Here is a 26,972-nt window from a genome sequence, read left to right on the forward strand (position 1 = left end):
AAAGGCGAGCCCGGCGCCGGCCGTGTCCCCGCGGGGAGGCGGCTGCTGGCCCGGAGTAACCAAAGTCATCTTTATTAATTGCGGCGGTTCGTTACAATAAAAAGGGAGCCACGTGTCACGGTCACTGCACGGTGCTGGCCGGGCGGGGGGGCCGGGGGGGCCCTTCCCAGGCACATCCCTAAATCCGAGGTGCAGGGGGAGCAGGGTGGGGAAGGGCTTTGGGTGGCTGAGTGGGCGCTGCCGTCACGGAGGTGTTTAGCACCGAGGGACCCCAGCGAGGCGTCCTCCTGCTTGGCCCCGGCCCCCCCGGCTGCCTCCGGCCCCACCGCCCTGCCCGAGGGCCTGGCGAGGTTTGGCCCCGGATTTCGGGAGCTGCCTGGAACCCACCGGCCCTGCCTTGGGGGTGGCTGGTGATGCCGCGTGGGGCTGCTGGCGTGGCGAGGGACAGGGGTGGGGTCCTTCCCCCTTCTGCCACCAAAAGGGACAGTGGGGGCCACAGGATGCTTGGAGAAGGACTGGAAATGGGGATAAGGACAGGGATGGGGCAGATGCAGCTTCCTGCCCCACCACACTGCTCTGCCCTGCAGGGGACCACTGGGGCACCCCCCACCCCGTTCCAGGCTCTGTGCACAGCGATGGAGGAGCTGGGAGCAGCCACATCCAGGGGTGTTCCTTGGCCCCAGGGGGCACCAGGTACATGACAGCCCCATCTTGGGTTGTCCCATCCTGCAGGGCACCAGGAGCTCGGGGAGAAGGAGTGACCCGCCAGGGGGATCTCTAGCAGCCCCACGCTCAAGGGGTGGCTGCTGGCCATGTCCACGCTCCCGTCCCAGCCAGTGGTGCCAAACCCAGCTGTGGTCCCTGGCACCGCAGGTAGGAACGGGCTGCGGGCAGGTCTCCCACTGCTGCTGCCTCGCTCACACACCGGGGAAGGGTCTCCCACCTGCAGCGAGGCACAGGGGGTCTGTGTTCCCTGTCCCTGGCTAGTGCCACACTGCAGAGGTGCTCCCAGACTCCAGGATGGCAGGAGGGAAAGGACGGACAGATGAGGGGTGGGCTGAGGGGAAGGAGGGCTGAGCTGGGAGGGGAGAAGCGCGTGGCGATGCTCCGTGCGAGGGAAGCGGGGCGGCTCGCCGTGACCGGGGGTCTCTGCTGCGCTGGTCCGTCCCACCAGGCAGGACACAGCGCTGGTCACGTGTAGTTTCTGGTTTATTCCTTGGGTTATATTTATATATGTATATAGGGGAGGGAGCCCTGTGTCCCCGCTGCACCTGAGCTGCAGGCGGGGGAAGCAGCGAGGGGACCCCTTTGTCCCTGCTGAGTCCCAGCGGGGCTGAGAGCAGGGCTGGGGGGCTCTGGCCGAGCAGGGGCTGGGGGTCCATCCCTGCCGCACACCGGGGGATTGCACTGAGTACAGAGAGGCGGGGGGGGCCTGCCTGCAGCCCCCTCCCCTCCAGCCCGGCGGGGTCGGGCACTGAGGGTCACCTCTCTTTGGGTTGGGACGAAGGGGGGGTGTGCAGAAGGGCTGGGAAGTGGGAAAGGGACAGAGAGCTGGGACACAGCCCCAGGGAGGGCAGAGGGAGGGAGAGCCCCGGACCCCAGGAGAGGCTGGCAGGGGCATGCGGGCGGGGGGGTCAAGGGACGGGGCAGAACCGGGCTTGCGTTCACCCGCCGTCGGATCATGAAAGGTCTAAGATAGAAAAGAGAGAAGCTGTGAGTGGGGCCAAGAGCTGCCCCAGGGTGTCCCCGCGGCCCCCATCACAGTGAGCTACGGCCACGCCGTGCAGTCCGGGTAGAAAAGCGGAGGCCGCGGTCACAGCCGGGTCTGTGCCTCGGGGATGTAGATCTCAATGCTGTCCGCGCTCTCGGTGGCCGAGCTCTGGCGGAAGGACGCGGCTCTCTTGGCCGCCAGGAGCCGCTTGCGGGCCTCCTGCCGCTGCCGGTCCACCGAGTCCAGGGAGCGCTCCTTCACCGGGTGCACCTTGGAGCGCGGCGGCTTCTTTGGTATCGGGGGAGGCACCTTCTTCTCCTCCTGCACAGACAACAGGGGCTTCAGGCTGGGACCTGCCGGGACTGGGCATCCCAGCCAGTGCCGGTGAACAGGAGTGCCGTGGGTGCCAAAGCCACGGTGAGGGGCTCCACAGACCCTCCCACATGTGCCCAAGTCGAAAGGCAGGACTGCTCATCCCTTCAACCATCCCGTGCCAGGAGCCTGCCCAGCCCCTTGCAGGCGGCTGGGATACCTCAGTGGGAGAACAGCCCTTCTTTTGCCTCAGTTTTTCCCAGGTCTGTTTTTCCACTGTTTGCTAAAAGCAGTTGCCAGAGGCAGCCCAGCAGTGGTTTGGGTGCAGATGTGTTTGGGGAGGAGGAGGGAGGGAGAAGTGACAGGGACAAGTACCAGTGGCACTGCCCTTACCTTGGGCTCCACAATCTTCCACCCATTGGCCTTGAGCTGCTGGAGCTCTGCAAACTTCATGCTGACGTCCTCAATGGAGAGCTGCAGGAGGTCCCAGAAGCCAGCCAGGTCTTGGAAGGTGGGCACAGGGAAAGCATTGGGATCCTGTGGGGACAGAGGGACACAGTGTCATCCATGTCAACCCATGGGACATCCCATCCCCCAGCGCAGGGTGGGGCTCTATGTCCAGCTCTCCTCCATGGTGGTACAAAATCTGTTTTCCACTGGCTGAGGGAATGAGACCCTCGACCCACCACAGTTGACCCCCAGCACCACTGCCCACACTCACCATGTTCTGCTGGCAGAGGCGGTAGAACTGCTGCACCTTCTGGGACATGAGGAGCTGGGCGCTGCCCACTGCGCTCCGGATCTTCTCCAGGACTGGGGGGGAGAGCAGACACTCAGCACTCCAGGGGGGCACAGAGACTCTCCCCTGTGCACTGGGGACCTGCACCCCCAGGGCAGTGGGACAGCACGAGCAGCTCAGACCCCTCCAGCACATGCCACGTCTCCTCCCTCCTCCAGACCCCTCTAGCCCCAGAGGGTTTCCCCACGTGTCTTGCCCTCACCCAACCTCTTCAGCCGTGGCAGAGGAGACGTGGCAGTTTTAAGGGAGGACTGTGACTGTGCCCCCCAGCTCTACAGGACCCTACAGCCCCCTGACTCACTCTCCTCAGGCAGGTCATAGTCCTCAGCCTCCCTCTCCATCTGCTGGCACCAGCCCTCCATCTTCTCCACCTCTGCCTGCAGCAGTTTGATGAACCACTCCCCGTCTCGGTGGCAGGGGGAGGCGCGGCCGGAGTCGGGGAGGCTGCGGGAGCCCCGCTCGATCCAGGCGTCCCGCCGGGGCACCTCCACCGTGTCGTACTGCAGCTGGTAATCCTCCCGGTACGCCCACTGCCCCTGCGTGTGCACCGTCTTGTACACGGCGTACTGCCGGCCCGACTCGGGCTCCGAGGAGTGCCTCTGGAACGGCCGCCCGAACTGCAGGGCCTTGTCCTCGGTGGCCACGGCCAGGCCGGTGAAGCCCTCCAGCTCCAGGTCGGCCTGCACGCCCGCCGTCACGCTGTTGGAGCGCTTGAAGCGCGCCCGCCTGTGGAGAGCGAGAGTGGGTGGGGACCCTCACGGCCACGGGGGACCCTCACGGCCACAGGGGACCCTCACGGACACAGGGGATCCTCACAGCCACAGGAGACCCTCACAACCACAGGGGACATCCCCACTGTCCCATTCCCTCTCTGGGTACTGCAGTGGGCAGGAGCAGGGTGAGGGATGCCCACACGCAGGATGGGGCTGGGGATGCCGGTCTGGATCCCGGAGCGCTCAAGGCCCCTGGGGACAACCTGGAGCAGCTGCAACCCGCCAGTCCCTCATCTCCCCTGCTCTTAGCCTGTTTCCATGGCTACCGGCGCTGGACCGAGGATGGAGAGGAGCCTGCACTGCACGGGCTGCGTGGGCACGATGCCTGAGCTCCGCTCCCGCAGGCTGTGCAGGTCCTGGCACACCTGGCATTCCCACCCCGGCCAAAATGTCAGGGTTAGCTGAAGAATCACCCACAGGTTCATCTGCACCTGGCCCGGGCTCAAAACCCAGGGCTGAGCCCAACAGAGGAGACCCAGCACAGGGTGGGAACAAGGCAGACCCTTCCCTGGGCAGCAGCAAGGACAAAGGGGAAGTCAGATTCTGCCCCAGATAGGGGCAGTTGGTGTGGGATGGGGACGGTGCTGAGGTCTGGGGGTCTCAGCCAGAGGAGAGAGGGAAAAGATGCTGCGGGGCACTGGTGGTATGTGGAGCTCAGGAAGCCCCTGGGGACCCAATGCCCCTGTGCAGTGAGTGTGGCAGGTCTCAGCCCAGTCCAGCCATGCGGTACCTTTTGTCCTCCTCCACCTGCACCCCGATGGAGTGGAACTCCCTCTGGCTCCGGCTCTCTGTGTCCGAGTCGGAGGCGGCCTCAACCTGGCAAGGGGCAGAGGGAGAGCGCTGGAGGGCAGCCCCGGGTGCAGCCCCGAGGCTCAGCATCGCCCACACCAGCTCGGGCAGCCCATGGGGACGAGCGGAGCCCACCTGGACGCCGATGGACGGGCGCCACTTGCGCTGCCTTGCCAAGCTCCGCAGCTCCTCCCGGCCGGGGATGGCCTTGATGATGAGGGTGGAGGGCTTGGGAGCGGCGCGGGGCTGCACCGGGGGCAGGTCCAGGGCCACGGCCGTCACCTTGGAGCTCTCCAGGCTCTCGGCAGAGTTGCAGCGGGCCTTGGCGTCTTTGGACCAGGCGGAGCTGCGGGAAACTTCGCTGGGCAGGTAACTCTCGTGGGTGGACTCGGTGCTGCTCTGCGCCGTGACAGAGATGAGGGGTTTGGCTTTGGTTCCTGGAGGGATGGGAGGTGGAGCTTTTCTGTAACTGAAGGCTGTTGTGGGAGAGGCGCAGGATGAAAAGGCACGTGAAAACACAGACACTTGCTCATTTTCCGCCACGAACAGGGGCCCCGGGGAATGGTGCCCACCTCCTCCCACAGCACGGGGCTCTCAGCCCCACAGGGTTTGTCCCTCAGCCAGCTGAGGCTGGAGCTCAGAGGGGCTGTTTGGCCAGTTTTTGGGATCAGAAACCACCCCAGACCCACACTAGCCACACTGCTGCAGCACCCAGCAAGGGGCAGAGGTGGGGACAGAAATGGAGGGAAGGAGGGGATGGTAAATGGGAGCTGGGGACACTGAGCAGCCCCCTGACTGGGACTGAGCCACAGGCAGGATGCTCACGCCCTGTGCCGTGGGCCGGAGGGGACCAGGGAGGGGAGGGCAGCAGCAGCCCTTGGCAGGTGCCCGGGCGAGCAGGCAGGGAGATGTGGGAGTCCCTCACGCGGTCGACCCCACACCACCCCCGGGACTCACAAGTGCTGGGCTTCAGGATGCTGCTGGTGATGGGCGGCCCCGGCGGGGCCGACATGGAGAAGAGCGAGAGGCAGTCGTCGTCCTGGGAGCATCCCGCCTGGATGGCCCGCAGGTAGCTGTGGCTCCGCATGCGGAAGCAGCCGGGCAGGTCCAGCGCCTCCACGGCCTGCGACTCCACCTCGCCGAAAACCGACTCGCACACGGCCTCAAACTGGTGGTTGAGCTCATCGTTGATCTGGGGAGAGCGGCGGGTGAGGCTGGGGGTGGCGAGCCGGGGCAGGAGGTGCTCAGAGGGACATCCACCACCCTCCTGCCCCATCCTGCCCCGCAGCACCCGTGCCACAGGACCTACCTGGCCGGTGGTGAAGGAGCGCCCGTAGCTCTGTCCCCGCGGGAGCATTCGCGGTGGCGTGCAGCAGCTGGGACAGTTACAGATATATGAATCAGAATAGTGCCTACTTGCAAACCTAATGAGAGACAGTGGGAATAGAAGGGATCGCACCAAAAGCAACACATTCCAGCAGAGCACTTGGAAACGCAGCTGCAGAGATGCTCCCGCCGGCCACCACTGCCGTCCCTGTTCCTACCTGCCCCAAAAACTGTCGCCCACTGAGACTGGAGCACATCCCAGTCATCCCCTTTTGAACATGCCTCTTCTCCCCACTCTCTACACATGGCTGCAGCAGCAGCCCCCCCCCGAAGCCCAGCACAGCCACGTCCCCTGCAGTGCCCTGACACAGCGCAGACAGGGCTGGGTGTTGCCGCACTGGGGAGTGTGGCCGTGAGCGGGGACGGTGCCGTGAGCAGGGACGATGCCACTCATCCTCCCAGGGAGCCCCAGCCTGTGGCCCCGCTGCTGCCCGCAGTGCTGGGACGGGGCCGGGAGGTGACAGCCCTTACTTGGTCCTGGCCTGGTCGGCGCTGGAGGAGCGGCGGTAGCTGTCTCGCCGCGTGGCCGCCCTGGGCAGCACTTTGGCGCTGATGTCCGAGTCGGCGCTGTCCTCGTCGCCCATGGCCTTGATGTAGCTGCCGCTGCGCATCCGCCGGCACGGGATCTCCCCGTCCTTGCCCGCTGGGTACCCGCTCCACTCGTCCTGCGGCACCTGGAGCAGGAGGCGAGCGTGGGAGGACGCCGTGGCCGGGGTCCCGCAGGCGGGACACAGAGCCAAGCCATGTGCCAGCCCACGCCCATCCCAAATCCGGTATGTGTGCCCAGCTCCCCTGCCCTCCCACATACCCCAGAGCTGCAGGGACAGACCCTGGGGGCTCTGACCACCTGGTAAGGCCCCTAAATCCAGGAGAGGTGATCCCTCCTAACAGCCACAGCTCCCCGTTCCCAAAACACAGGGCAGTGCAGCAGCTCCCACCTCGCGGCCCCTCTGGCGGGAGCGCCTGGGCCAAATCCCACCCATGCCAGCGCAGTGCCCGCCTGACGTAGCAGGCACCAGTCCCGCCACGTGCCGCTGACGCCAGCACCACCAGCACCACGGGGTCCTTACCAGGCTGTGACAGGGGGATGGTGTCCCCCGGGGCCCATGGGGAGGGCAGTGGGGCCGGCACCCTGCCCTGATGCCCCCGCTGCCGGCAGAGATGGGCCCCGACCACCCCCACCCCCAGCCCGCACGGCATTGCTGCTCCCTGTCTCCTTCCCCCAGGAAAGGGAGAGAAGAGTTAATTAGTTTTTAATTGGAAGGGGGGTGACCTAGAAGGGTGACAAGGCAGGCGGTGGCACCCAGCCAGGCTCATAGGCAAGATAAAAGCCACGAGGAGCGAGCGGGCACAGGGTTGGTGGTGGCCCCAAGCTGACAGAGCTGGTCTGACCCCAAATCCAGCCTGCACGGGGCAGGAGGCAGCAGATGGGCTTCGAGGGGACAGCGGGGACCTGCGCGGGACACTGGGGGATGGGACACAGGCGCCAGGGACGTGGAGCAGAGCTGGAGCATCCCCACAGCACCCTGAGCTGTCCCAGCTCACCCCAAGGCACCATCAGCCACAGTCCCCTCGCCCTGCCTGGCCCCTCACCTGCAGGTACTGGTATGCTCGGTCTTTGGCCTTTGCTTCCTGAAGCATCAAGGTCTTCTCGGTGCCACCAGCACTGGGATAGGCTTCCCGGGCCTGGCTGACGGTCATGGTGTGCCAGGCACTCCTCTTGAGCGTCTGGCCGTCCAGAGACATGGACATGCCGGCACAGGCCAGGCATTTTCCTTCCCCGCCGCCCTTTAGACTCTTCAAGGTCAAGTCTCTGAAGGCACTTTCGGGAGCGTCCACGCAGTACTGGGTGCCCTGGTCGGCGGCGTGCCGACCCGACACCATGTAGCTGCTGTCGCTGTCCAGGTTGTCGTCGGAGCTCCACCAGCCCAACATCTTGGACCGGTGCCGGGAGTCCACCTTACGGTCCTTGCTCTTGCTGCGCTTGCCGTGGCGGGACTGGTGGTGGTGGTGGTGATGGTGGTGGTGGTGGTGGTGGTGGTAGCCGTCCCCGCGGCCGTCCATCTTGGCGCCGTTGTAGTCCCGCTTGGCCGGCGCCTCCAGGGAGTGGGACTTGGCGAAGAGCTTCTGGACGGAGTGGACGAGGTGGCGGATGCGGCTGGGGCTCTCGCTGCGGGGCTCGGCGCCGCCGGCCCGCGGGTACTGCAGCGTGTGGAAGCCGTCGTGGTGCAGCGGCAGCTGCTTCTCGAACTGGTCCAGCAGCGTGGGGGGCAGGCGGTTGATCTTGCTGGAGGGGTGGGCGGTCGCCATGCATTCGTCGCAGGAGTCGTAGGGCTGCTGCGCGTGGTGCATCCTCGGGAAGGTGCTGCTGGCGCTGGCGGAGGGCGGCTCGCTCAGGGGCCCGCCCGGGCACTCGCTGGCCGCGCCGGGGCTCCGCGCCGGGCAGTGGGGATGCTCCAGGGAACACGGCTCGCTGGGGCTGAGCAGGTAGGGCGGCCGGCCCTCGGGGCCGTGCGGGATGTAGTCGGCGGGATGCTGGCAGTCCTCTGGGATGCAGCGGCAGCGGTGGCCGGAGGAGGGCTGTGTCTGGCTACGCTCCCCATGGTAGCCCTTCATGGTGTCAGCATCCTCCCCGTAGCCTCGGCATCCTGCAGGGATGCCCCTGCGGGCTCACCTGTGGGGACAGGGATGGGCACAGTGTGAAGCTCCCCTCTGCACCCCACCACAAGCAAAACATTGGGGCTGGCCCAAAGGAATGAACTGAGAAGGTCCCAGGGTGGGATTCGGCCCTGGCTGAGCCCCTGTGAAGTGCCAGAATCATGGGGCGAGGCGGGCACGGTGCTGGGGGTCAGCACCCAGGGTTACCCCCAGCTCAGCTGCTCGGAGGGGGCAGAGGGAAGGAGAAGGCACTGCCGGCAGCGATGCAGGCAGCAGGGCCTGCAGACGGTGAGGAAGGACACGCTGCCATCAGCAGATCCTTGTTTTCTTCTCCAACACCAAATATTGTGAAGTGTTTCTCCGTTAGGAAAACGGTTCTGGCTGAGCTTTTCAGCCGCCGCGATTCACAGCCCCGCTAATGAGCTGCTGCGGGGCGCGGGGGGGCCGAGCTCCGATGGCTCCACCCGGCCCGTCCTCCCCGTACAGAGCACCCAACGGCAGGTGGAGACCCACAGCCCTGACACCCCTACCTGCCAGTGCCCCCGGATGGGGGGCCAGGAGCAGAGGTGGCTGTGCTGTGTGTGGGGCAGCCCCACACTGAGACAGGAGGAGGGGTGGCACCGAGCCAGGCTGAGCCCGTGCCAGCCGCCGGAGCCGCCTGCACCCATGGAGGTTTGTGTTCCTTACGGTCCCTCAAAGGCTCTGCCTTTGGTTTGACTGTAAATGAGGAAATTACTTATTCTCCAGAGCATCTCGGCTAATTAACAGGCATCATTAGTGCTCTTGTTATCATATTTGGGCAGGGTGCTGTGGGCAGCACGTCTCCGAGACTGGCTGCAGGGCAAGGTGACTGTGGGACATTCCCTGCGGCACGTGGGGTGTGTCAGACCACGGGGATGGGAAATGAGGGACACTGGGAGGGTCAGGGCTGTGAGGGAGGGGGTTGTGTTCCCGGAGGAGCCCCAGAAGACAGAGCAGTTGGGGGTCCCCAGGGAATGTGGGGATGAGCAGTGATGGCACATTGACCATGAGCAGCAGACAGGGCCCTACTAAGCCACTGCCACCACCTTCCTTCCCAGCTTCGGGGCTGGATGGCTCCATCCTGCACTGCTCCCCACCCTCACCACTGTGCTCCTGCTCTAACGAGGCTCCCTAATTGCTGTGTCTGAAGGGAAGGATGTGCAGCTGGTACAGAAGATGCCTCTCCCCTCCCGGGAGAGCTGCTGCGAGGAGCGGGAGCAGCAGGGTGGGATGGAGCTGCCTCCCTGCCTGGGGATGGAGCAGCAGGATGGATGGATGGACGGACAGACAGACAGGCTCCCAGCCCGGCTCTGCCTGCGCCGGCTGAGCTATCATCTCCTGCTCGGGGAGGGAACTCTCAGCTGATCCAAATATTGTTGCTGCAGCGGAAAGAAGGAGTCAAAATAGCTGCGGAGCCCGTCACCACGAGCCTGCCGGGCTTTTGTGCTCGGCAGGTGCAGGAATTCAGCAGCGCCGGAACCCGCCGGCGAGGCAGCGCCGCGGCTCCCCCGCAGCTGCCGAGCGATGGCAGCAGATGGGGCCGTGCCATGGCGAGGGATGTACTTCCCAGCTCACCACGGCAGAGCCGTGCCAGCACCTGTGTCCTGCCCAGGGACCAGCCGGTCCCCCCGTGGGCACCCTGGGGGTGGGGAAGGGCTCAGGAGAGATCCTGTGGGGCTCAGCACAGGCAGCACAGCCGGGGATCCCCGTCCCTGTGTCCCAGTGGGGATGGTCACACACAGAGGGTGGGAGAAGCTGCCGAGCCTGCTCCTCTGCTCTGTCCCAGGGGGGCACTGTGGGCAGGAGGCTGGCACATGGAGCTGGGGGAGCTGGACAGAGCGTGGCTCATGGGCTGGTAGCTGAGAGCTGGAGCTGTGTCTCACCAAAGGCTGTTCCACTGCTCAGCCCTCGGGATGGAAGGATTTGTGACACCAAACCACAGACTCAAATCAAGGGGGGAAAACCCAGCCCGGCTGAATTTTGTGCCATTTAACACCAGGGTAATTACCACCAGTGGGAACCTACCGCCCACACGATTATGTGCTAGGATAAACTGGAAGAGCATAATTACCATTACAAATAACTCACTCCTTGCCTTTATTGCTTCCAGAGCCTCAAGGAACTCCCACCGGCCACTCCTCATTGCCACCCTCCCTCTGAAATCTCTTCCTGCCCAAGGGTCAGCACAGGGAGAACAGGGGCTTGTAGTCCCCCGTGTTCTGAGCCACCCCAAAATTCAGCCTCCTGCTTAATTTCCCATAGGAGCACTTGGCAGAGGCGGTTCCACTTCCCGGCATCTGCCCCGTGAGATCCCTGCCTTGGAGGCAGCTCTGTGCCAAGGCCCAGGGCTTGTGGGGATTCAGGGCAGCCCCAGCAGGAGCTGGAGCTTCCCTTGGACCCTGTGGCACCCAGGCTCCCTCCAGCTCTGGGACCACCAGTGGGGAGGTGACAGGACAGCAAATCCCCACCACGGTGTCTGGGCCTGGGGAACTGCCCTGGCACAGGGTAAGACTGGGTTTTCCAAGATCTCCGGGTCCAACCCCGAGAGCTGGGGTTGATGGCCCCGCACTCGGGGGGTCCTGGCCCCCCGCCCTTCCCAAGCAGCCCCTGGCAGGGGCAGCACGTGCGGGGTCCTGGCAGGCACTCACCGCCCGGCGCTCAGGGGGATGCTGTCCTCATGGCCCCGGCCGGCAGCGGCTCCTCCTCGCTGGCTCTCCCGGGGGCAGCAGGCTCTGGGGGAGGAACACGAGGGGGGTGAAGCCCAGGGAGGAAGAGCCAGGATATCCCTCCCCAAAACCTCCCCTGACCCACCTCCCTGTGTGTTTTTTATCAGCCCAGCCTTCCCTCCTCCCCTGAGGCCGCCCCACACCAGTGCTGCCTGTACCAGCAGTGACAGGGACAGCTCTGCACGGCCACGGCCACGTGTTCCACCCAGTTTAGCCCAAAAACCATCCCCGGCCCCATCCTGTTATGCAATTCCCTGCCAGCGGGTGCCCGAGCCGGCCCAGCGGCCACCTCGCCATCGACTTTGATTTGCTCCAGATCCGGCCTCACACTCCACAAAACCTCCTCCCGCCACCCCTTTGCCTTCCAGCGTCAGCAAAGGGAGGTTTTTTCCCAGCCTCCAGCCCAGGAGAGGCGCGAGCTCGGCCCCTTCTGCTCGGCAAATTAGCACCGGGTTCTGCCAGCGCGGGTCCTGCTGGGGACCGGTGTGGCTTTGGGATGAAAGCAGGAGAGAACAAACACGCAGCGTGAGCGCCCGGCACCACGAGCTGGAGCCTGGGAAAAAAAAATAAAATAAAGTGCTTTTCCCACTTAGGGGCTGAACAAATTTGATCTACGGTCGTCGGAAGAAAATAAATATATGGAATACTGCCAGGTCGCTTTCCACCACGCTTTTAATCTATTTGCTCTTTCCCAATTCATTGTAAGTGAGCAGGATTGTGGAAAGCAAACATTTTATTTTATTACTAATTGCTCTGTTATTTTATGAGGCTGAATTAGTGAAATTTGCTCAGCCTGGAGGAAAAGAAAAGAGGGGCTTAGTAAGAGATCAGCTAATTTAGCACAGAAAGGGGAAAGGAAAGGGGAAGAGGAAAGGAAAGGGAAAGGGGAAAGGGGAAAAGGGAAAGGGGAAGAAGAAAGTGGAAAGGGGAAGAGGAAAGAGGAAAAGTGAAAGAGGAAAGGAGTGTGAGCAAGATGCAAATATCAGAGTGAATGTGCTCAATGCAATCAGGAAATCAAACCCAGTCACTGTTAATAAAAGAAAACAGAGTGGCTGCAGGGGGGCACTGCCCAAAGAGGGCTGTGAGGGGCAGGATCCAACTGGGCACTGCTGGAAAAAAGGGATGAGGCAAGATTTTTAAAAAGTCATGAGTGACAAACAGCAGCTGAAGAATTGCAAATGTGAGCGGAGGAAGAAATGTTTATGAGGCCACTGAGAAGGGCCAGCAGCGCTGTGCTGCCCTACACAGCTGCCCTACACCCCGACAGAGCCGGGGGCTCTGGCACCCCAAGCCAGGGGCGTCTCCCCTGGCTCAGCCCTGCCCTGGCACATCCCTCCTCACTGAGCACAGGTGCTTCCCAGCACCAAACCCAACCCCACGGTGTCCCAGGGCTCCCACCGGCAGGCCGAGGACAGGCCGTTCAATGGGCCGGGCACGTTATGAAGCACATGATTAATTTTGGCACCAGCCCCAGCTGCCTGACAGCTCCTTCTCAGGGCTGGGAGAGCGAGTGTGAGAGGTGCTGCCTCTGCTGATGCAGCGGTTGGTGGGATGAGAAATCCTGCAATGCAGCACTGCTTCTTAATGAGCCATTTGTCTTTGAGTCTTCTTCACTCATTACCATGCCGGGAGAGGGATGGGAGTCGCCCCAAGTCCCCATCTGAGCAATTACTCGTGGAGCAGAGCGAGGAAATACGGCCACGGCGCTCCCAGCTGCCAGGGATCCCGGCCTGGAGCCAGCACTGGGACTCCCCAGCACAACACCAGTGCCTCTGGCTGCTGCCACCACGGGGGGAGCAGGACCCCCTGCCCAGCACACACAGCCCAGAGTGACCCACCGGGACACCCTGGTCCCCAGAGCTGATTCCCTGGGACAGGAGCCACGCTGCTCCAACAGGCTGTGTGAGGGAGCTGGAGCATCCTGGGAGCTGGCAAGGCAAAGCCAGCAGAAGTTGCCTGAGAAGGAAAGAGGTGGCACAGGGAATGGGCCATGGCAGCATCCCCACGTGGGTGCAGGCAGGGGTGAGATGCCCCATGGCACAGGCACCTCCAGCCCCCTCGGCCCCACAGTGATGCTCATCCTGCCCACGGGAGCCAGGACATGGCACACAGGGAGCCAGAGGTGGGACCCCACGGCCAGAGCAGCAGAGCAGCTGACTGAGTCAGGAAACCACACTGGAGGGACCCCCAAGCCAGATGGAGCCCTGGGGACCCCCGCCCATGCCAGCTGGCACAGGGTTCGTGGGCGCTGCACCACACGGATGAGCACCATCACCGGTGATGCCCACAGACAGCTTCCCTCCCATGGACACCCTCGACAGCTGCCTGCACTGCCTGGGGCCAGCAGCAGCCAGCACAGTGCTCTGGTGCCCTCCAGGGCTGGGTGGAAAGGGAGGACGTGCAGGTGACACCGGGGAGCCCAGCGGGATGGAGAGACAAACAGCCTGATGTTCACCTGCAGCAAAGGGGAGGGACAGACAGGGACATCCCTCTGTGCCACATTCGCCCTGGGGGCTCTGCCCAGGCCCTCACTGGGCACCTCACTCCAGCATCCCCAAAGAGTCAGACCTGCCTGAGTGTCCTGGTTTCAGCGACACTGAGTCAGAGGAACTTTTCAGGCTGTGGGTGCCGTGGCAGCCCCCGAGGCAGTGCAGGATGAACCCCATTTCCCCATCAGCCCCTTTTCCCCCTCCCATCCACATGGAGCCACAGGATAGGCCACATTGCCAGGGCTTAAAAAGCCACTTACCTCCCCGGTGGTGCCGTGCAATGCCTTAAGCCAGGGATCACTCCAAAGCCTCTTTGGAGAGCTGGGGGCAGCACGGCCTTAGCACTGAGTGTGGCAGTGGTGACAATCTCTGGCCGTCCGTCCCCTGCCCATCCCTGCCAAGCCCCCAAGGTGGGCTGGCCCTTCCATCCCCAGTCTGCTCCCCCCAGGCCGTGCCAGGGCTCTCACCTGCCACCAGCATTGCTCCTCATCCCACTTTCCCCAGCACGTGGCACCTTCCACTCCAACCTCAAATAACACCCATCCCAACCAGTTCCCTTTGCAACACCATCCCGCCCCACGGCTCTTCCCATGGCGAGGCCGCAGGGGCCGGGGTTTCCAGGAACAGCAAGGAAGCAGAGCCCTTGGTCCCTGTGGCAGCCAGGGTGCTCTGGGCCATCGTGTCCCGTTCCCAGGCTGAATCCCCCGGGGCCAGGGCTGGGATGAGCACAGCGAGCCCGAGGCGTGGCACAGCCCAGCTCGCCAGCGGAGGACCCAAAACTGCCGCTGTAATGGATGGGCTTAATTTGCAAAGCTGATGAAAACCTAAATATTTAAATACATAATTCTGCACAAATGCTCTTAGCGCGGGGACGGAGCGAGGGGGGGGCACAGCTGGCGGGTGAGGACGTGGCAGGGATGGGGACACTCTGGCAGGACCACGTGGATCACCTGGGCATTGGCATCCCCATCACACACGGTGTGGGGACCACGCACAGCCTTGACCCTGCAGGGTGCAGCACCCACAGAGTGGGTGCCATGGGGTGCCCTGCGAGGGGTGCTCTGCCACTGGTATCCTTCTCCACCACCAGAAGTGTCCCACGGGGAGCTGTGGGGAAAAGGGAGTGTGGTCCAGGGCTGGGAGCTGTGAAGGGCAGCAGGATGGGCCCCCGTGGAGATTACACCACCGATATTCCTGCTACAACAGCTTAGAGATAAAAGAGATTTGCAGGATTTATCAGCAATACAAATGGAATATTTAATTTTAGCTGCCAGGGAGGAGTGGGGGTTCGACCTGGGGGTGTGTGGAGGTGGGCCCGGGGCTGTCCTGCCTTTGGGGAGGCATTTCCAGCCCTTGGGAGAAAACCGATTCCAGGGCTGTCCCTGGGGGCTGGGGGGGCCAGGCCACGCCATGGCAGTGGGATTGGGGTGCCCAACCTGCCCCTAATCCCATCAGCCCCTCTCCTGCCTGGCATGGCCTGTGCCAGCACATGGGAGCTCCTGTGGGATCATCCTTGGATGAGCCACGTGTGTGGCCCCAGTGCCAGGGATGCTTGGGGGGGGCTCAGGAGGGGCCCTGGCCCCGCACACTGCCCGTGGGCCATCCCTGAGCTGACGTGTGGCTTCCTCACCGTGCTCTCCTCTGCCCTGATGAGTGAGTCCTCAGCAAGGCTGTTCCTGGGCAAGGATGTGCCTGGCTGAGGCCATTTGCCAGCCAGGGCATGGACCGTGCAGGGAATGGGGCTGGAGGCAGCAGGGGCCAGCCAGCCCCGAGCCCAGCACGGGGGTCCCCACGGTGCCACGGAGCCAGGTGCCCGTCCTGCCTCACCTCTCCGTGGCCACGCTGGCGCAGGTGCCGTTGCGGGGCGGGCTGGGGGAGGATGGCAGAAGATGAATGAGGGAGTCGGGAGGCTAATGGCATTGTCTGGAAAGTAGGTCGTGTGCTGAGCAAAAAGATATTTATATCAGAGCTCGTTCCCCCGCAGAAGCTCCCGAGCCGGGTGCAGGCAGCACCACGAGCCCATGGCTACAGCCCCGGCACCCCGTGACACCCCACACCCCCACGGCACCCCCTGCCCAGCCCCACACCCAGCTCTGCCACCCTGGGCACTCGCTGGCCCCAGAACTGCCCCACTCAAGGGTTAGCAATGCCAGAGGTAAAGTTACCCCAACGGAATGGGAGCCACGGCAGCTCTTTGCCTTTCGCTGACCTGGCTGCAGGCGCCGGCCAGCGCTGGGTTATTTTTATTTTAATGCAACCCTTGCCAAGGTGTGATATTGCCCTGGATGCTCCCAAGATGGGCACAGGGTGCCCACGGCGGGTCATGCTCAGCCCAGCCCAGTGCTGGCTGTGGCACCACAGCCCCTCTCCCTGCAACCAGCCCTGGCCAGGTTCCTCACATCCTGCGTCACTCCTGTCCTGAGCTCCAGCCACATGTCAGCCTTGTTGCAAAGCTCAGCCACCTCCTTTCCTGCTGGGAGGAGACCTGTGCTCCAGGTCCCCTCCCTCACACCTCCAACCTTCCCAGAAAAGCCAAGAAATCATCCCAGTCAGCCCAGACGGAGCCAGTGTCTGCCAAGAGGTTTTGCCCCCTGTGGCCGTGCTGCCCCAGTGGCTGCAGACATGATCCAGCCAGCGGCCCTGGGGCCACCCAGCCCTGCTCTCCTGTCCCCATCCCCGTCCCCATCCCCATCCCACACCTGGCAGCCTCTGATCCGGCACGGGAGCAGGTTCATTTCCCGTCATAGCTGTGTCGGCTGAATTTACAGCCTCGCTCCGAGTTATTAATAATAATGGCCTCACTCTTAAGTAGGGCTTTTCATCTGCCTCGCAGCCCTTTCCAGAGGACGTCTGCAGCATTATCACCATTTTATTCTCGTTTCAGTGGGCACAAGAGTGAGATGGAGAAGGGGCAGCCGTGCCAGGCAGCTGAGCGGGGGGGGTGTGGAGTGCCTGGTCCCACGGGGAGCGTGGCCACGACCCCCCCAGGGAGGCTGGAATGCCGAGGTATTCCGAGGCCCTGGAATGCCGAGGCCCGGTGGATGCGGCCGTGCCGTGGTGATTTACCCCGGCAGCGAGCCCAGGCCCTGCCGCACGGATAAATCCACTCCAGGCAGCAATAAACCAGCGTCACGGCATCGGTAATCCCAGCGCTCCCACCGCTGGGAGACATCCAGGGGCGACGCGCCTGTGCCGATAAATCCCAGTTCCGTGTCAGCAGGGAGGTCCCTGGGGGGGGGGGAAATTCCCAGCAGAGCCGTGGCCGGAGGGGTGGGTGCCGCTAGAAACCCGAGGGAGACCCAAGCACAGCACAGCAGCCTGGGGATGGATCCAGCACACGGGATTGCAGCAGCCACGTGGGACTGGGGACATCCCCGAAACGCCCCCCACGTGTCCCCCCGTGGTGCCCACCCGCCCCGGGCACCTCCGGTGTCTCCCTGCCATGTGCCGCAGCGGGGCTCGATGGGCAGATTTATTCCCCTGTAAAAGAGCTTTGATCCCAAGTTATTTTTTGTTTACTAGCAACAAGGTATTGTAAATACATCTTTGCCGATAATTATAGAGTCTGGGCGCACACCTTAATCTCCATAAAATATCAGATGCTACAATTTGCCTGATTTAATGAGATCGGAGGCTGATAAGCCGCTGAGGTAAGCTGTAAACCTGGGGGGGAGGAGGGAAATGATTGCAAATGTGCTAAACCACCCTCGCCCTCCTCCTCCTCCTCCTCCTCCTCCTGCTGCTGCTGCCACGTGCCCAGCCCGGGAGCGTGTGCCCAGAGCCGTAGCCCCCTGCCCAGCTCCCGGGGTGGGCCCGGGCTGTGCCGCAGCAGCTTCACGCAGGGATGGGCATTTAGGGCAAACGGAGCTTTTTATACAATTTACCTCATTAAAACTCCAAGAGCTGAGCGCGGCACCGGGCTGTGGCCGGGGGGCTGTGCCTCGGCACACTCTGCACCCCGTGGGCCCCGTGCCATGCTGGAGGGGGGGTCAGCACAGCCCCGGTGCCAGGCTGTGGCACAGGCAGGTCCATGTGCTGGCTGTGGGCACAGCCATGTGCCAGTGGAGGTGTGAGAACGGGGTCCCGGGGGGTGTGTGGGCACGGCTGGGCTGCCCGGGCAGGTGTGCACACCAAAGGATGCACACGTGTCCACGCGTGTCCACGCGTGTCCATGCACGCACAGCCCTGCCTGGCATCACCGACTGTGCCAAGGATAAGCTGGGGTGGGGGGCTCGTGCTGGAGGGGGCATGAAGGGGGCTACACACCCAAGGCCACCCACCTGTGTGCACACAGCAATGCTCTCGCCATGTCCCTCCCCGCACACAGGGCTCTGTGGGGTCCCAGGTGCCCGGGGTGGGGGTCCCCCTCCTGCAGGGATGGGGGGCCCTGCCTGGAAAGCAGGAGGCTCCTCCCAGTAACGAGAGCACCGTTTCCACAGCAACCTTAAAGGCCCACAGCTGATGCCTCACTGACGGACCTGGCTGGTGCCGTTCCTGGGGAACACCGAGCCCATCTTCCTGCCCATCACCCCGACCTTGGGCCACAGCACCCTGTCCCCCCACCCACCAGCCCTCAATCCATCTCCCCCAGCTGGTGCCCGGGCTCACCCACAGCCCTCTTCCTGCACTGAGATTTCCAAAAAACAGCAGACCCTTTGCACCAAGAGTGACAGGACCCCCCAGACCACCCCTGTTCCCACCTGGACAGTGCAAGGAGCTGGCGGTGACCTACAAATGTCAGGCTGACGGGTTAATTAATTTCCCTCTTCCTCCAGCCGCTATCAGATGGAATCAGACGTCACCTGAGACTGTTAATTGGGCTAATTATTCCAGTTTCAGATTTTAAATAATTAGTTACTGTTGACTCCAGTCTGACTTCCGCAATTTTCTAAAAAGGTCAGATGGTTCCCGGCTCCCAAAACCCAAGAGATGGGGTGGAGGAGCTGTGGCAGGGGCCAAGTGCACTGTGCCGGCTGGGGACACTGGGGACAGCACAGTCCCCACCAGTGCCGTGGTGGGAACATGCCTCGTGCTCACACTGAGCTGGAAGGAGAGGGACATCCTCTGCCTCCATGGCAGTGGAGGGAAACCAGGAGAGAGAAGGGCAGATGGAAGTTCAGGGTGAAGGGGGGGTGGGTGGGAAGGAGCCCCTTCCTCCCTCCCTACCCCAACATGGTGACACCTGCCTCAGGCTGAGCTCCCTGGACAGACCGAGCCACAGCAACCCCCAGCAGCACCCGGGTCCCCCCGGGTACCTCATCCCTCCTGGTTTGACTCCTGGGGGGAAATCTCAGCCTGGTGTTTCCAGCACCTGTGATTTTTCCACAGGGTTTCCCAGATGTTCGGCACCGAGACACAGTTCTGGGCACAGGGCAGGAGCGTGGGCACATGGGCAGCACCTGCCCTGCAAAGCCTGATGGTGGTGGCCAAAGTGAGACCTGGTGCCCGTGGGCTCTCCACAGGGACCACTCACCACCCACCCGGGGCATCACAGAGGGGGACACGCCGGGCAGAGGGACAAGCAGAACCAGTTCATCCCCAGGCTCATCCCCCCAGGAACGCCACGCTTCCTCCCAGCCTCATCCCCGCTATTAATAGCCTTCACTAGCCTCCTCGGGAGCCATTTGCATATTTGATTGCAACTCCGGGGCGGGGCAGGGCCCTTCAATCAGCCGCTCCCGCAGTCTCATTTGCATGGGTTGACATTTTGTTCTGGGAGCAGTGACACCGGCACCGCGGCTGGGGACACGGCTCCGGGGGGCCGAGGTGGGCACAATGTCTCCAAGCCAGCAGTGACGCCCGGGGCACTTCACATCGGCCACCCTGTGCCCGCCCAGGAGCACCAAGCGGGGCCGACAGCCCCTCTTTGGCTGTCCCAAACCCGGCAGGGCCTGATGGAGCCTCGGGGGCCGGTGTCCCCTGGCGCTTTGGTGGCCCGTGTCCCCAGGTGCCCCGCTCTGCCCTGCCCCTCTCTCCAGCCCGACTCCCGTCCAACCCGCCCGTCGGGACGATCAGCAGCGCCCGGCGGCGGGCAGGGTGTGCCCAGCCCGACAGGCAGGGCGTGGGGTGGCGGGCACGCCTGGGGGGTGGCAGGGCGTGGGGGACAGGGCGTGGGGTGACGGGCACAGCCGAGGGTGGCTGCCCGTCCGCCAGCCCTGTCTGGAGCTGCCGCACATCAAAGGCCGAGGGCAGGGCGGGACGTGCCCGGGGAGCGGGGGCACCCCGAGCCCCAGCGCGCCCGAGGGCACCCCGGGGGGACGGGGGTCGGGACACGCCGCGATGCCCGTTGGGCCGTTCGGTCTCAGCGCGGGGCCGGGGGGGACATCGGCGGGGGATCAGCACCGCGGACAGCGCCCGCCGCCAGTGCCACCATGGCCAGCGCCAGCACGGCCGCCGAGGCCACCGCCATGGCCACCATTGTCACTACGGCCACCACCAGTACCATGGCTACCACTACCATGGCCACCACTGTCACTACGGCCACCACTGCCACGGCACCGCCGCCACCACTATAAACTGCCACCACGACTGTCACAGCCACCACTGCCACCATGGCCACCGTGGCTACCACTGCCCCACACAGCCTGGAAACATGTGCCTCAGACGGCCACCCTGCGGCCCCAGCACCAGCCCCACTGGCAGCCCCAGGCCAAGGATGCCCCAGACCCAGCAGGAGGAGCAGGGCGGCTCCAGGGCCCCGGGCAGGCACAGTCAGGAGCTGAGTCCCAGGACACCATCGCTTCCCCCCAGCTCTTGGCATCGCTTGGCAGGAAAAAACAACCCAGGGTGAGGCGTGGGTTGGACCCTGAGGATGACAGGGATGGGGAGAGGGCTCTGCTGCTTCCCTCCCTCCTGCCTCAGTTTCCCCTCCAAGAAAACACATGGGAGAACACAGGCTTGTGTCATGGAGAGGCAGGGTGGTGGGGGAAACCACGGGGAGGTACAGAGGGACCCAACTGCCACCGTGACTGTGCCAAGGAGCAATCTGAAGACAGGCAGGGCTCGAAGCACAGATGTCGGCACCGGCTGTGCCGCTCCTCGGCAGCGGGGCCGTCTGGCAGGCGGAGCCGGGGCTCCCCGGCTCCCTCCATGGGCCGGCACAGACACCGCGGGGGGACCCCGTCCCTCACACACACAGAGGTGCAGCACTGCCCTGCTCCCCACCCCCCAAATGTGCAGCCCCCACCCTCAGCACACGCCCCCCAGTGCAGACAGCCCCCAGTTCACCTCCCAGCTCCTGCACACAGCTCCCGGTCCCCAACCCCAGTACGCCCCCACCCAACGCACACAGCCCCCGGCCCAGCAGACACAGCCCCCCGGGCCAGCTCCGCAGGGAACGGGAGCAGAGACCTCGGGGCTGGGAGCTCCCCATCCCGGCTGGGTGAGCTCCCCGGCTGTCGAGGCTTGCCTGGGCGAGGGCTGGCCGGGAGCCACGAGCTGCACTCCCTGCACACCAGGGAGGGGGACTCGGCCAGGAAAGGGTTAGAGCTGAGGGCTGCCCGGGGGCTCCCGCTCTGCCCGGGCTGGGGGGCTCTCCGAACCGGCACCTCTGGGCACAAAGTGGGGCTCTCCCGAGACTGGGGCTCTGCAAGGCACGGGCCCCCCCGCACGGGGCCGGGCCCGCTCCCCTCCCACCCACCGCCCCACTCACCCGGCCGCCGCTGCTAAGCCATGAAGTTGCCGGCCTGGGCTGGGCGGGAGCCGGAGGACGGAGGCGGCACAGCGGCTGGATTCCCTCTGCTCCTGCGAGATCCCTGCGGGCTGCCCATGCCGCGGCCAGGCCGCTCGGCGAGGCCGGAGGCGTTCCCCGGGGTCACGGCCACCCACGGCCGCGGCGGCGGCGGCGGCGGCGGCCACGCTCCCGGTGCCGACACCGGCACCTTCCAGCCGGCGAGAGGCGGTGGCGGAGCCGTCGCCCCCGCGCGCTGGGGACACACCCACGCGCGCTCCCCGGCGCTCTCGGCCACCCCCGCGCACCGACAGCACCCCCGGGAAGGGGCTGCCCACGCCGGCAGCGCCGCACGCCCACGCACCGCCCCGCACGCACCGCCCCGCTGCATCACCCGTGCCGGCGGACGGGCACGCAGCCCCGCGCGGCCGGACGGACACACAGACACGCACGGCCAGGCGGACACACAGACAAGCAGCCCCACACCTGGATGGCACACGGACGCGCAGCCCTGCACAGCCAGACGGTCACACAGCCCAGCACACCCGGACGGACATGCAGCCCCACGTGACTGGATGGACACACGGACACAGAGTTCTGCACACCCAGATGGTCACATGGCCCCACGTGCCTGGATGGACACACGGACACACAGCCCTGCACACCCAGGTGGACACGCAGCCCCACATGCCGAGGGATGGACGGACACACGGCCCCGCATGCCTGGATGGACACACGGCCGCTCGGCACCGCTGCACCCCCGTGCACCCACACGGCCACACAGCCACGTGCTCCCGGCTGCTCCGGCACCGTGGCAGTGCTGTGCACCCACCCTGCTGCTCCCACCCACGGCGTCCCACTCACCCCCACCCACCCACTCCTCTGCACCCACGGGCACCCGCGTGCAGCCCTCACCCCCATCAGCTCCCCACACACTCACACCCACGGGCACCCGCTGCGGTTCCCCCGCCCTGGGACTGTCCCCAGTGTCCCCCAACCCAGAGAAGGCCGAAGGGAGCCCAAGGGAAATGTGTGTTGTGGCACGAAACATGAAACACGGAGACCATCCCTCAGCTCAGCTGCACTGGTGGCACTGATGGCACCACCCTGGGGTGCATCAACCACCACAGGGTCTCACCTCGACCCCCCAGCTGGGGACACCAACCCCAGCAGGGACAGCCACCTCCAGGACACACAGCATCTCCCCGGTAACAACCAGGTCACTATTCCCAAAACAAGTGGCCCAGGACCCCCAGTGTCACCACAGCCCCTCCAGCCCCTTGGGGAGACAAGAGGTGCCCGGGGTCGAGGCCACAGTGCCAGAGATGGGACACTGGCAGGTCCCATCACACCAGGGGTACCTTCAGTTTTTGTAGTCCTCTTGCTCCGACATGGCACCCACACACGCCCACGGACAGGCTGTTCTCCCCCTCCGCTCTGCCCACCAAAAACTTCAGCTAATTCCCAGCCCAAATGGCTCCCGGTCCTGCAGCAGGAGAGGCCGGGCAGGCAGAGAGGCCCCATCACTGCTCACTGCCCAGAGCTGCCAGTTTAAGGCCAACCAGACTCCCGGTGAAACGCTGAGCTCTGGCAACCACGCCGCAAACATCTGCTCTTCCAACGGCATCGTGATTCACAGGCTATTAATTGGGGCTTGGCAGCGCTGGGAACTGTTTGCATCCCCTGGCTTCGCTCAGAGCCACAACTCACTGCCGCCGAGGTCTGGGTGCCGGGGACGGAGCCAAACCCCAGAGCCAAACCCGGCAGTGCACCGGCCGCAGTGGAGCCGCACCGGGACCGGCCGCGGGCACAGTGCCCAGCTCCCACACCAGCCACACAGACACCCGGCAGCGATGCAGGGCCAGCCCCAGGAACACAGCAGCAGCAGTGCCTGGTGCTTGGCAGGAGCTGCCGGAGCTGCCGGCACAGCCCCGGTGCCCACCGGACCCAGGCGCTTTGGCACGGTGGGTTGGTGGGCGCTGGTGGTGCCCTGCCAGTCCCTGTGTCCAAACACCGCTGTGTTTCCATAGGGTCTCCCAGCTGCCTCCACAGGTGGCACGGGGGAGCCACTCCTCGAGGCGTCAGCTTTGAGGGCAGATGTGGAGCAGACCCTGCTCGGGAAGCAGCAGACAAAGACTGAGAGGAGCCTCCAACAACAGCCAAGAGGAATCTGAATTCAGAAGCTGATTAGAAACCATGTCATGGCTCCTTCCCGCTCCAGCATTTGGGGAGGAGTGAGCTGGGGCCGACGTGGAAAATCTAATTAGGATTTTGGGCAGGTTGCAGAGGTGCTGACACGGGCGCTGTGGGGGCACAGCCACTCATGGGAGGGGGACACCGGGTGCTGCAGAACCCCCAGCCACGTGGAAACGGGGAAAGTACAAATTAATTCTCCTTAATCTGATGGACACTCGCTCCACTGCCACGTGCCATGGCAGCGGGCAGAGAGCAGCCCGGCCTCCCCACAGCTCGGCTCATGGCTCATGGGCAGTGCTGGCCCAGCCCTCTCTGTCCCCCCGTGGGTGATGCCCTGGGGATGAGCTGCTGGGCAGGGCAGGGGGAGCAGAAGGGGTTCAATCCTGCTCAGTTTGGATGAGGTGGGTGTGGAGCACTGAGCTCAGCCTGCCCCCTCCACGGCTCTCGGGGTGGCCCCCCTGTGCTGTTACTCGTAGAGGGGCTGGGCATCACAGGGCCATCGAGACAGCCACGATGTGGAGGCCACTTTGTGAGCACAGGCTTTACACCCAGTTCTCAGGGATGGCAAAGCCCCGAGGCCGCCCTGAAGGGCCCTGCACGGGGTCCACAGCACCGGGCACGGCTCTGCACATCCCCCTCCCCTCGCCTTCCCCCAGCACCTGCCGTGCCCTGTGCCACCCACACCACGGGGACCTCCTGCCCTCTGCGAGGAGGGGAGCTGTCCCCTCCACCCGGCCCCCCACCGGGGTGTCCCCCAGGGCACGTCTGGGCCGTGCCCCCCGCCCGCCCCACGAGCCCCTCGCTGCTGGAACGTCTCGCCTGCTATTCTTGGCTCTCCAGCGCTGTGCTCTCCAGGCAGTGCCACCATATATTACTATTATTGCTGGCTGCCAACGTCTTGGAGCAGGCAGCCAGGCCTGTGATGGGGCTTCCACACCCCTGGTGACCTGTGATTCGGTCCCTGCCGGGCTCTGGTCTTCAACAGGCTATTTCGGGAAATCCAATTTGATGGGCAGAAGGAGCACGAGCCACACTGTTCAGCCCCTGTGCCGGATCCAGGCTCCTCACGTCACCACTCAGATCCAGATTTTAGCTTCGCCCGTGATGGCAATAAGGGCCAAGAGTCACCTTTGGCTCCAGATCCAAATTTCTGGCTGGGTAGGATCCAGGATTTTGGATCAGCTTGTTGGAGAGATGCGAGCGGCTGCAAAACCTGGATCTGGAGCTCCAGCCCCCACAGCAGCACCACCTGGGCACGAGGCCTGATCCTGCCCCCGTGAGTGGGCAGAGCTGTGGGGAGGCACACACCAGCACAGCCACCAGCCACCTGCACGGGCTCTGTGTCCCACAGGTCCTGGCATGGCTCTGCCCTCAAGCTGGTGATGGGGAGGCTGAAGGAAGGGCCCCCACCAGGGACCCCCAGCCTGGACTGCCCGACACCCTCTGTTCCTCCCATGCCTTGCCCAGGCTGCTGAGAGCCAGGCCCAGAAAGAGGGCTTGGAGGGCCGGGGGTTTCTCCTCCAGCCCACATGGCACAAGCCTTGGCACTCAAGGAGGGAGATTTGGACACCGAGAGCTCAGCACCAACTCGCCCAGGCTGGATGGGGACACCACAGTTGTGTCACCCTGTTCCCTGCAGCAGGAATGCCCAGAGCTGGTCCTGGTGCCCAGGCTCGGTGGCACAACAGTGCCCAAGGCAGCCCCAAACACGGCTCATGCCTGTGCCCCCTCTCACCACTGCTCTCACCACCCCCACAGCCAAGAGGGGCCCCTCTGGCTCAGATGCTCCACGGTCACTTTGATGGCTATTTTTGCATTCCCAGCCCTGCCGGCGCTGCAATAACGCTTCAAAAGGGCTGACATGCTCCTTCCAGACGTGCCCATCTCCCCGTGGCCTTCCCCGTGCTCCATCCCCCTGCAGAGGGGGTCCTGGAGGGCCGGGAGCCATGGATGCACACGTGGGGACAGAGGGAGCACGGGGGTGAGGAACTGAGAGAGACAAAGACCGACATCCATTTCCTGGAGGAGAATCTGTGCTGCCGGCTGGATCCTGCCCCGATTTACACCGAGGGAGGCCGCCTGCTCCCACGGGGACAGCCAGCACCCATCAGCCCGGCTCTGTCCCCTCCTGCCGGGGGTCCCGCCGTGGGCAGCACAGCCCTGCACGCCTCGAGGGAGGTGACGTGCGGGGCTGGATGTCACGGGATGGAGAGAGACCAGCGGTCCCAGAGCCAACTTGCTCTGCAGGTTTGGCGCAGGATGGAGGGACCAGACCGGCTCCTCCAACAAAACCCAGCCGTCCGGGGGGAAGGAAGGCGTCGGGAGGAGGGAGAGCCCAGAGCCTGGCCCCCGGAGCATTCCTTGCCTGCCAGGCGGGGTTGGACCGTGGCGGTGATGGCACCGCTCGGCTCGTGCCCCGCGCCAGCTCCCAGCACCCGGCCGGGCACGGCCCTCGCACCCAGCGCCACCCCTGGCAGGATGGGAGGGGGAGCCCCCCGGGCTGGGGAGGGGTCCTGGGCCTGCCCCGAGCCCTCCGCTGCGGGAGAGCGCAGGATGGCTGCTGTCGCCTTCAAGGGAGAAGCTGGAGGGGCTGCGGGCTGCGGCCCCCTCCCCAAAGCCTCGGGCAGCAGGAGATGGGGATGCCCGCACCCCTTCTTCCGCGCCCACCGGGGGATCCTGGCCGAGCTCAGCACCGCGGTACCGGCAAAACCTTCCCTGCCATCCGCCGCCTCCATCCCCCCCGGTTCCATCCCGGGTCATCCCCCCGGTTCTCCCCGGACACCCTCTCGGCGGGGCTGGATGGGTCCGCAGGCGACACGTCCCGTCCCTACGGGGCCGGTCCCTCACGGCCCCGGTGCCCCGCAGGGGAGAGCCCCCCTCCCGCGCCGGGCACCGCATCCCCCCGGGACCGGGGCCGCCCCGCCGCTCTTACCCCGCTCCCGCCGCCTACATCCTCCGGCGGCTCCCGGGCGGCTCCCCGACGGCCCGGCTCGGCCGCCCCCGGCCCGGCTGGTCCCGGCCCGGCTCGGTTGGGCTCGGCTGGTCCCGGCTCGGCCCGGGCCGGCGCCCCGCGGGCGGCAGCATGCGAGTGGCGGCGGCCCCGCAGTGCAGCGCGGGCGGGCGCGGAGCGGCGGGAGCGGAGCGGGGCCGCCGCGGCAGCGCCAAGACACGGCGGTGGATTTTCCCCGGGAGCCAGAGCGGGCGGCGGCGGCGCAAAATGGCTCCGGTGCGGCTCTGCCGCCGCCTCCCGGCGCCCCCGGGACCCCCCGGGGGTGGGGGGGAACGGGGGGAGCCGCGCGTGGGGTCGGGGAGCTGCCGGCGGAGGGGTGTGCGGGGTGGGCTCTGCCCCCCGAGCCGGGCTGGCACCGGGACAGGGGGGATCCAGCCGTGGGCATCCCCTGGGGCACCCCGGGACGGCGGGAGCACCCGGGGACTGTCACCCA

General features: G+C 65.0%; 1 protein-coding gene across 3 annotated transcripts; it reads right to left on the bottom strand.

The window, feature by feature from the left end:
• Window positions 1-26,532, bottom strand: DLGAP3 (DLG associated protein 3). 3 transcript variants are annotated; one of them, XM_027719329.2, is made up of 12 exons: window positions 26,462-26,532; window positions 11,098-11,181; window positions 7,364-8,444; window positions 6,242-6,444; window positions 5,694-5,760; window positions 5,342-5,576; window positions 4,520-4,860; window positions 4,326-4,411; window positions 3,124-3,548; window positions 2,745-2,836; window positions 2,417-2,560; window positions 1-2,032 (listed from the first exon to the last, which is right to left on the bottom strand). In XM_027719329.2, exons 3-12 carry the CDS (start codon window positions 8,384-8,386, stop codon window positions 1,814-1,816), a joined length of 2,835 nt encoding a protein of 944 aa, XP_027575130.1. In that variant the 5' UTR covers window positions 8,387-8,444; window positions 11,098-11,181; window positions 26,462-26,532; the 3' UTR covers window positions 1-1,813. The 3 variants fall into 3 exon arrangements, with proteins under 3 accessions (XP_027575130.1, XP_027575126.1, XP_027575128.1); XM_027719325.2 differs by having other exon boundaries at window positions 5,694-5,808; XM_027719327.2 differs by lacking the exon at window positions 26,462-26,532 and adding an exon at window positions 21,316-21,547 and having other exon boundaries at window positions 5,694-5,808.
• Between the last annotated feature and the right edge of the window lie 440 nt (window positions 26,533-26,972).

The sequence above is a fragment of the Pipra filicauda genome, unplaced genomic scaffold (genome assembly GCF_003945595.2).
Source record: "Pipra filicauda isolate LSUMZ 115617 unplaced genomic scaffold, ASM394559v2 scaffold232_size1229904_pilon, whole genome shotgun sequence".
Lineage (NCBI taxonomy): Eukaryota > Metazoa > Chordata > Aves > Passeriformes > Pipridae > Pipra > Pipra filicauda.

Bases quoted from the DNA above. Each gene is read 5' to 3' on its own strand.
- DLGAP3 (XM_027719325.2), bottom strand. From the start codon at position 8,386: ATGAAGGGCTACCATGGGGAGCGTAGCCAGACACAGCCCTCCTCCGGC. The intron at 6,445-7,363 runs GTGAGGGGCCAG...CTCCTGCTCCAG, and splicing joins GAGCATACCAGTACCTGCAG to GTGCCGCAGGACGAGTGGAG. The intron at 2,837-3,123 runs GTGAGTCAGGGG...TCTCCCCCCCAG, and splicing joins CTATGACCTGCCTGAGGAGA to TCCTGGAGAAGATCCGGAGC.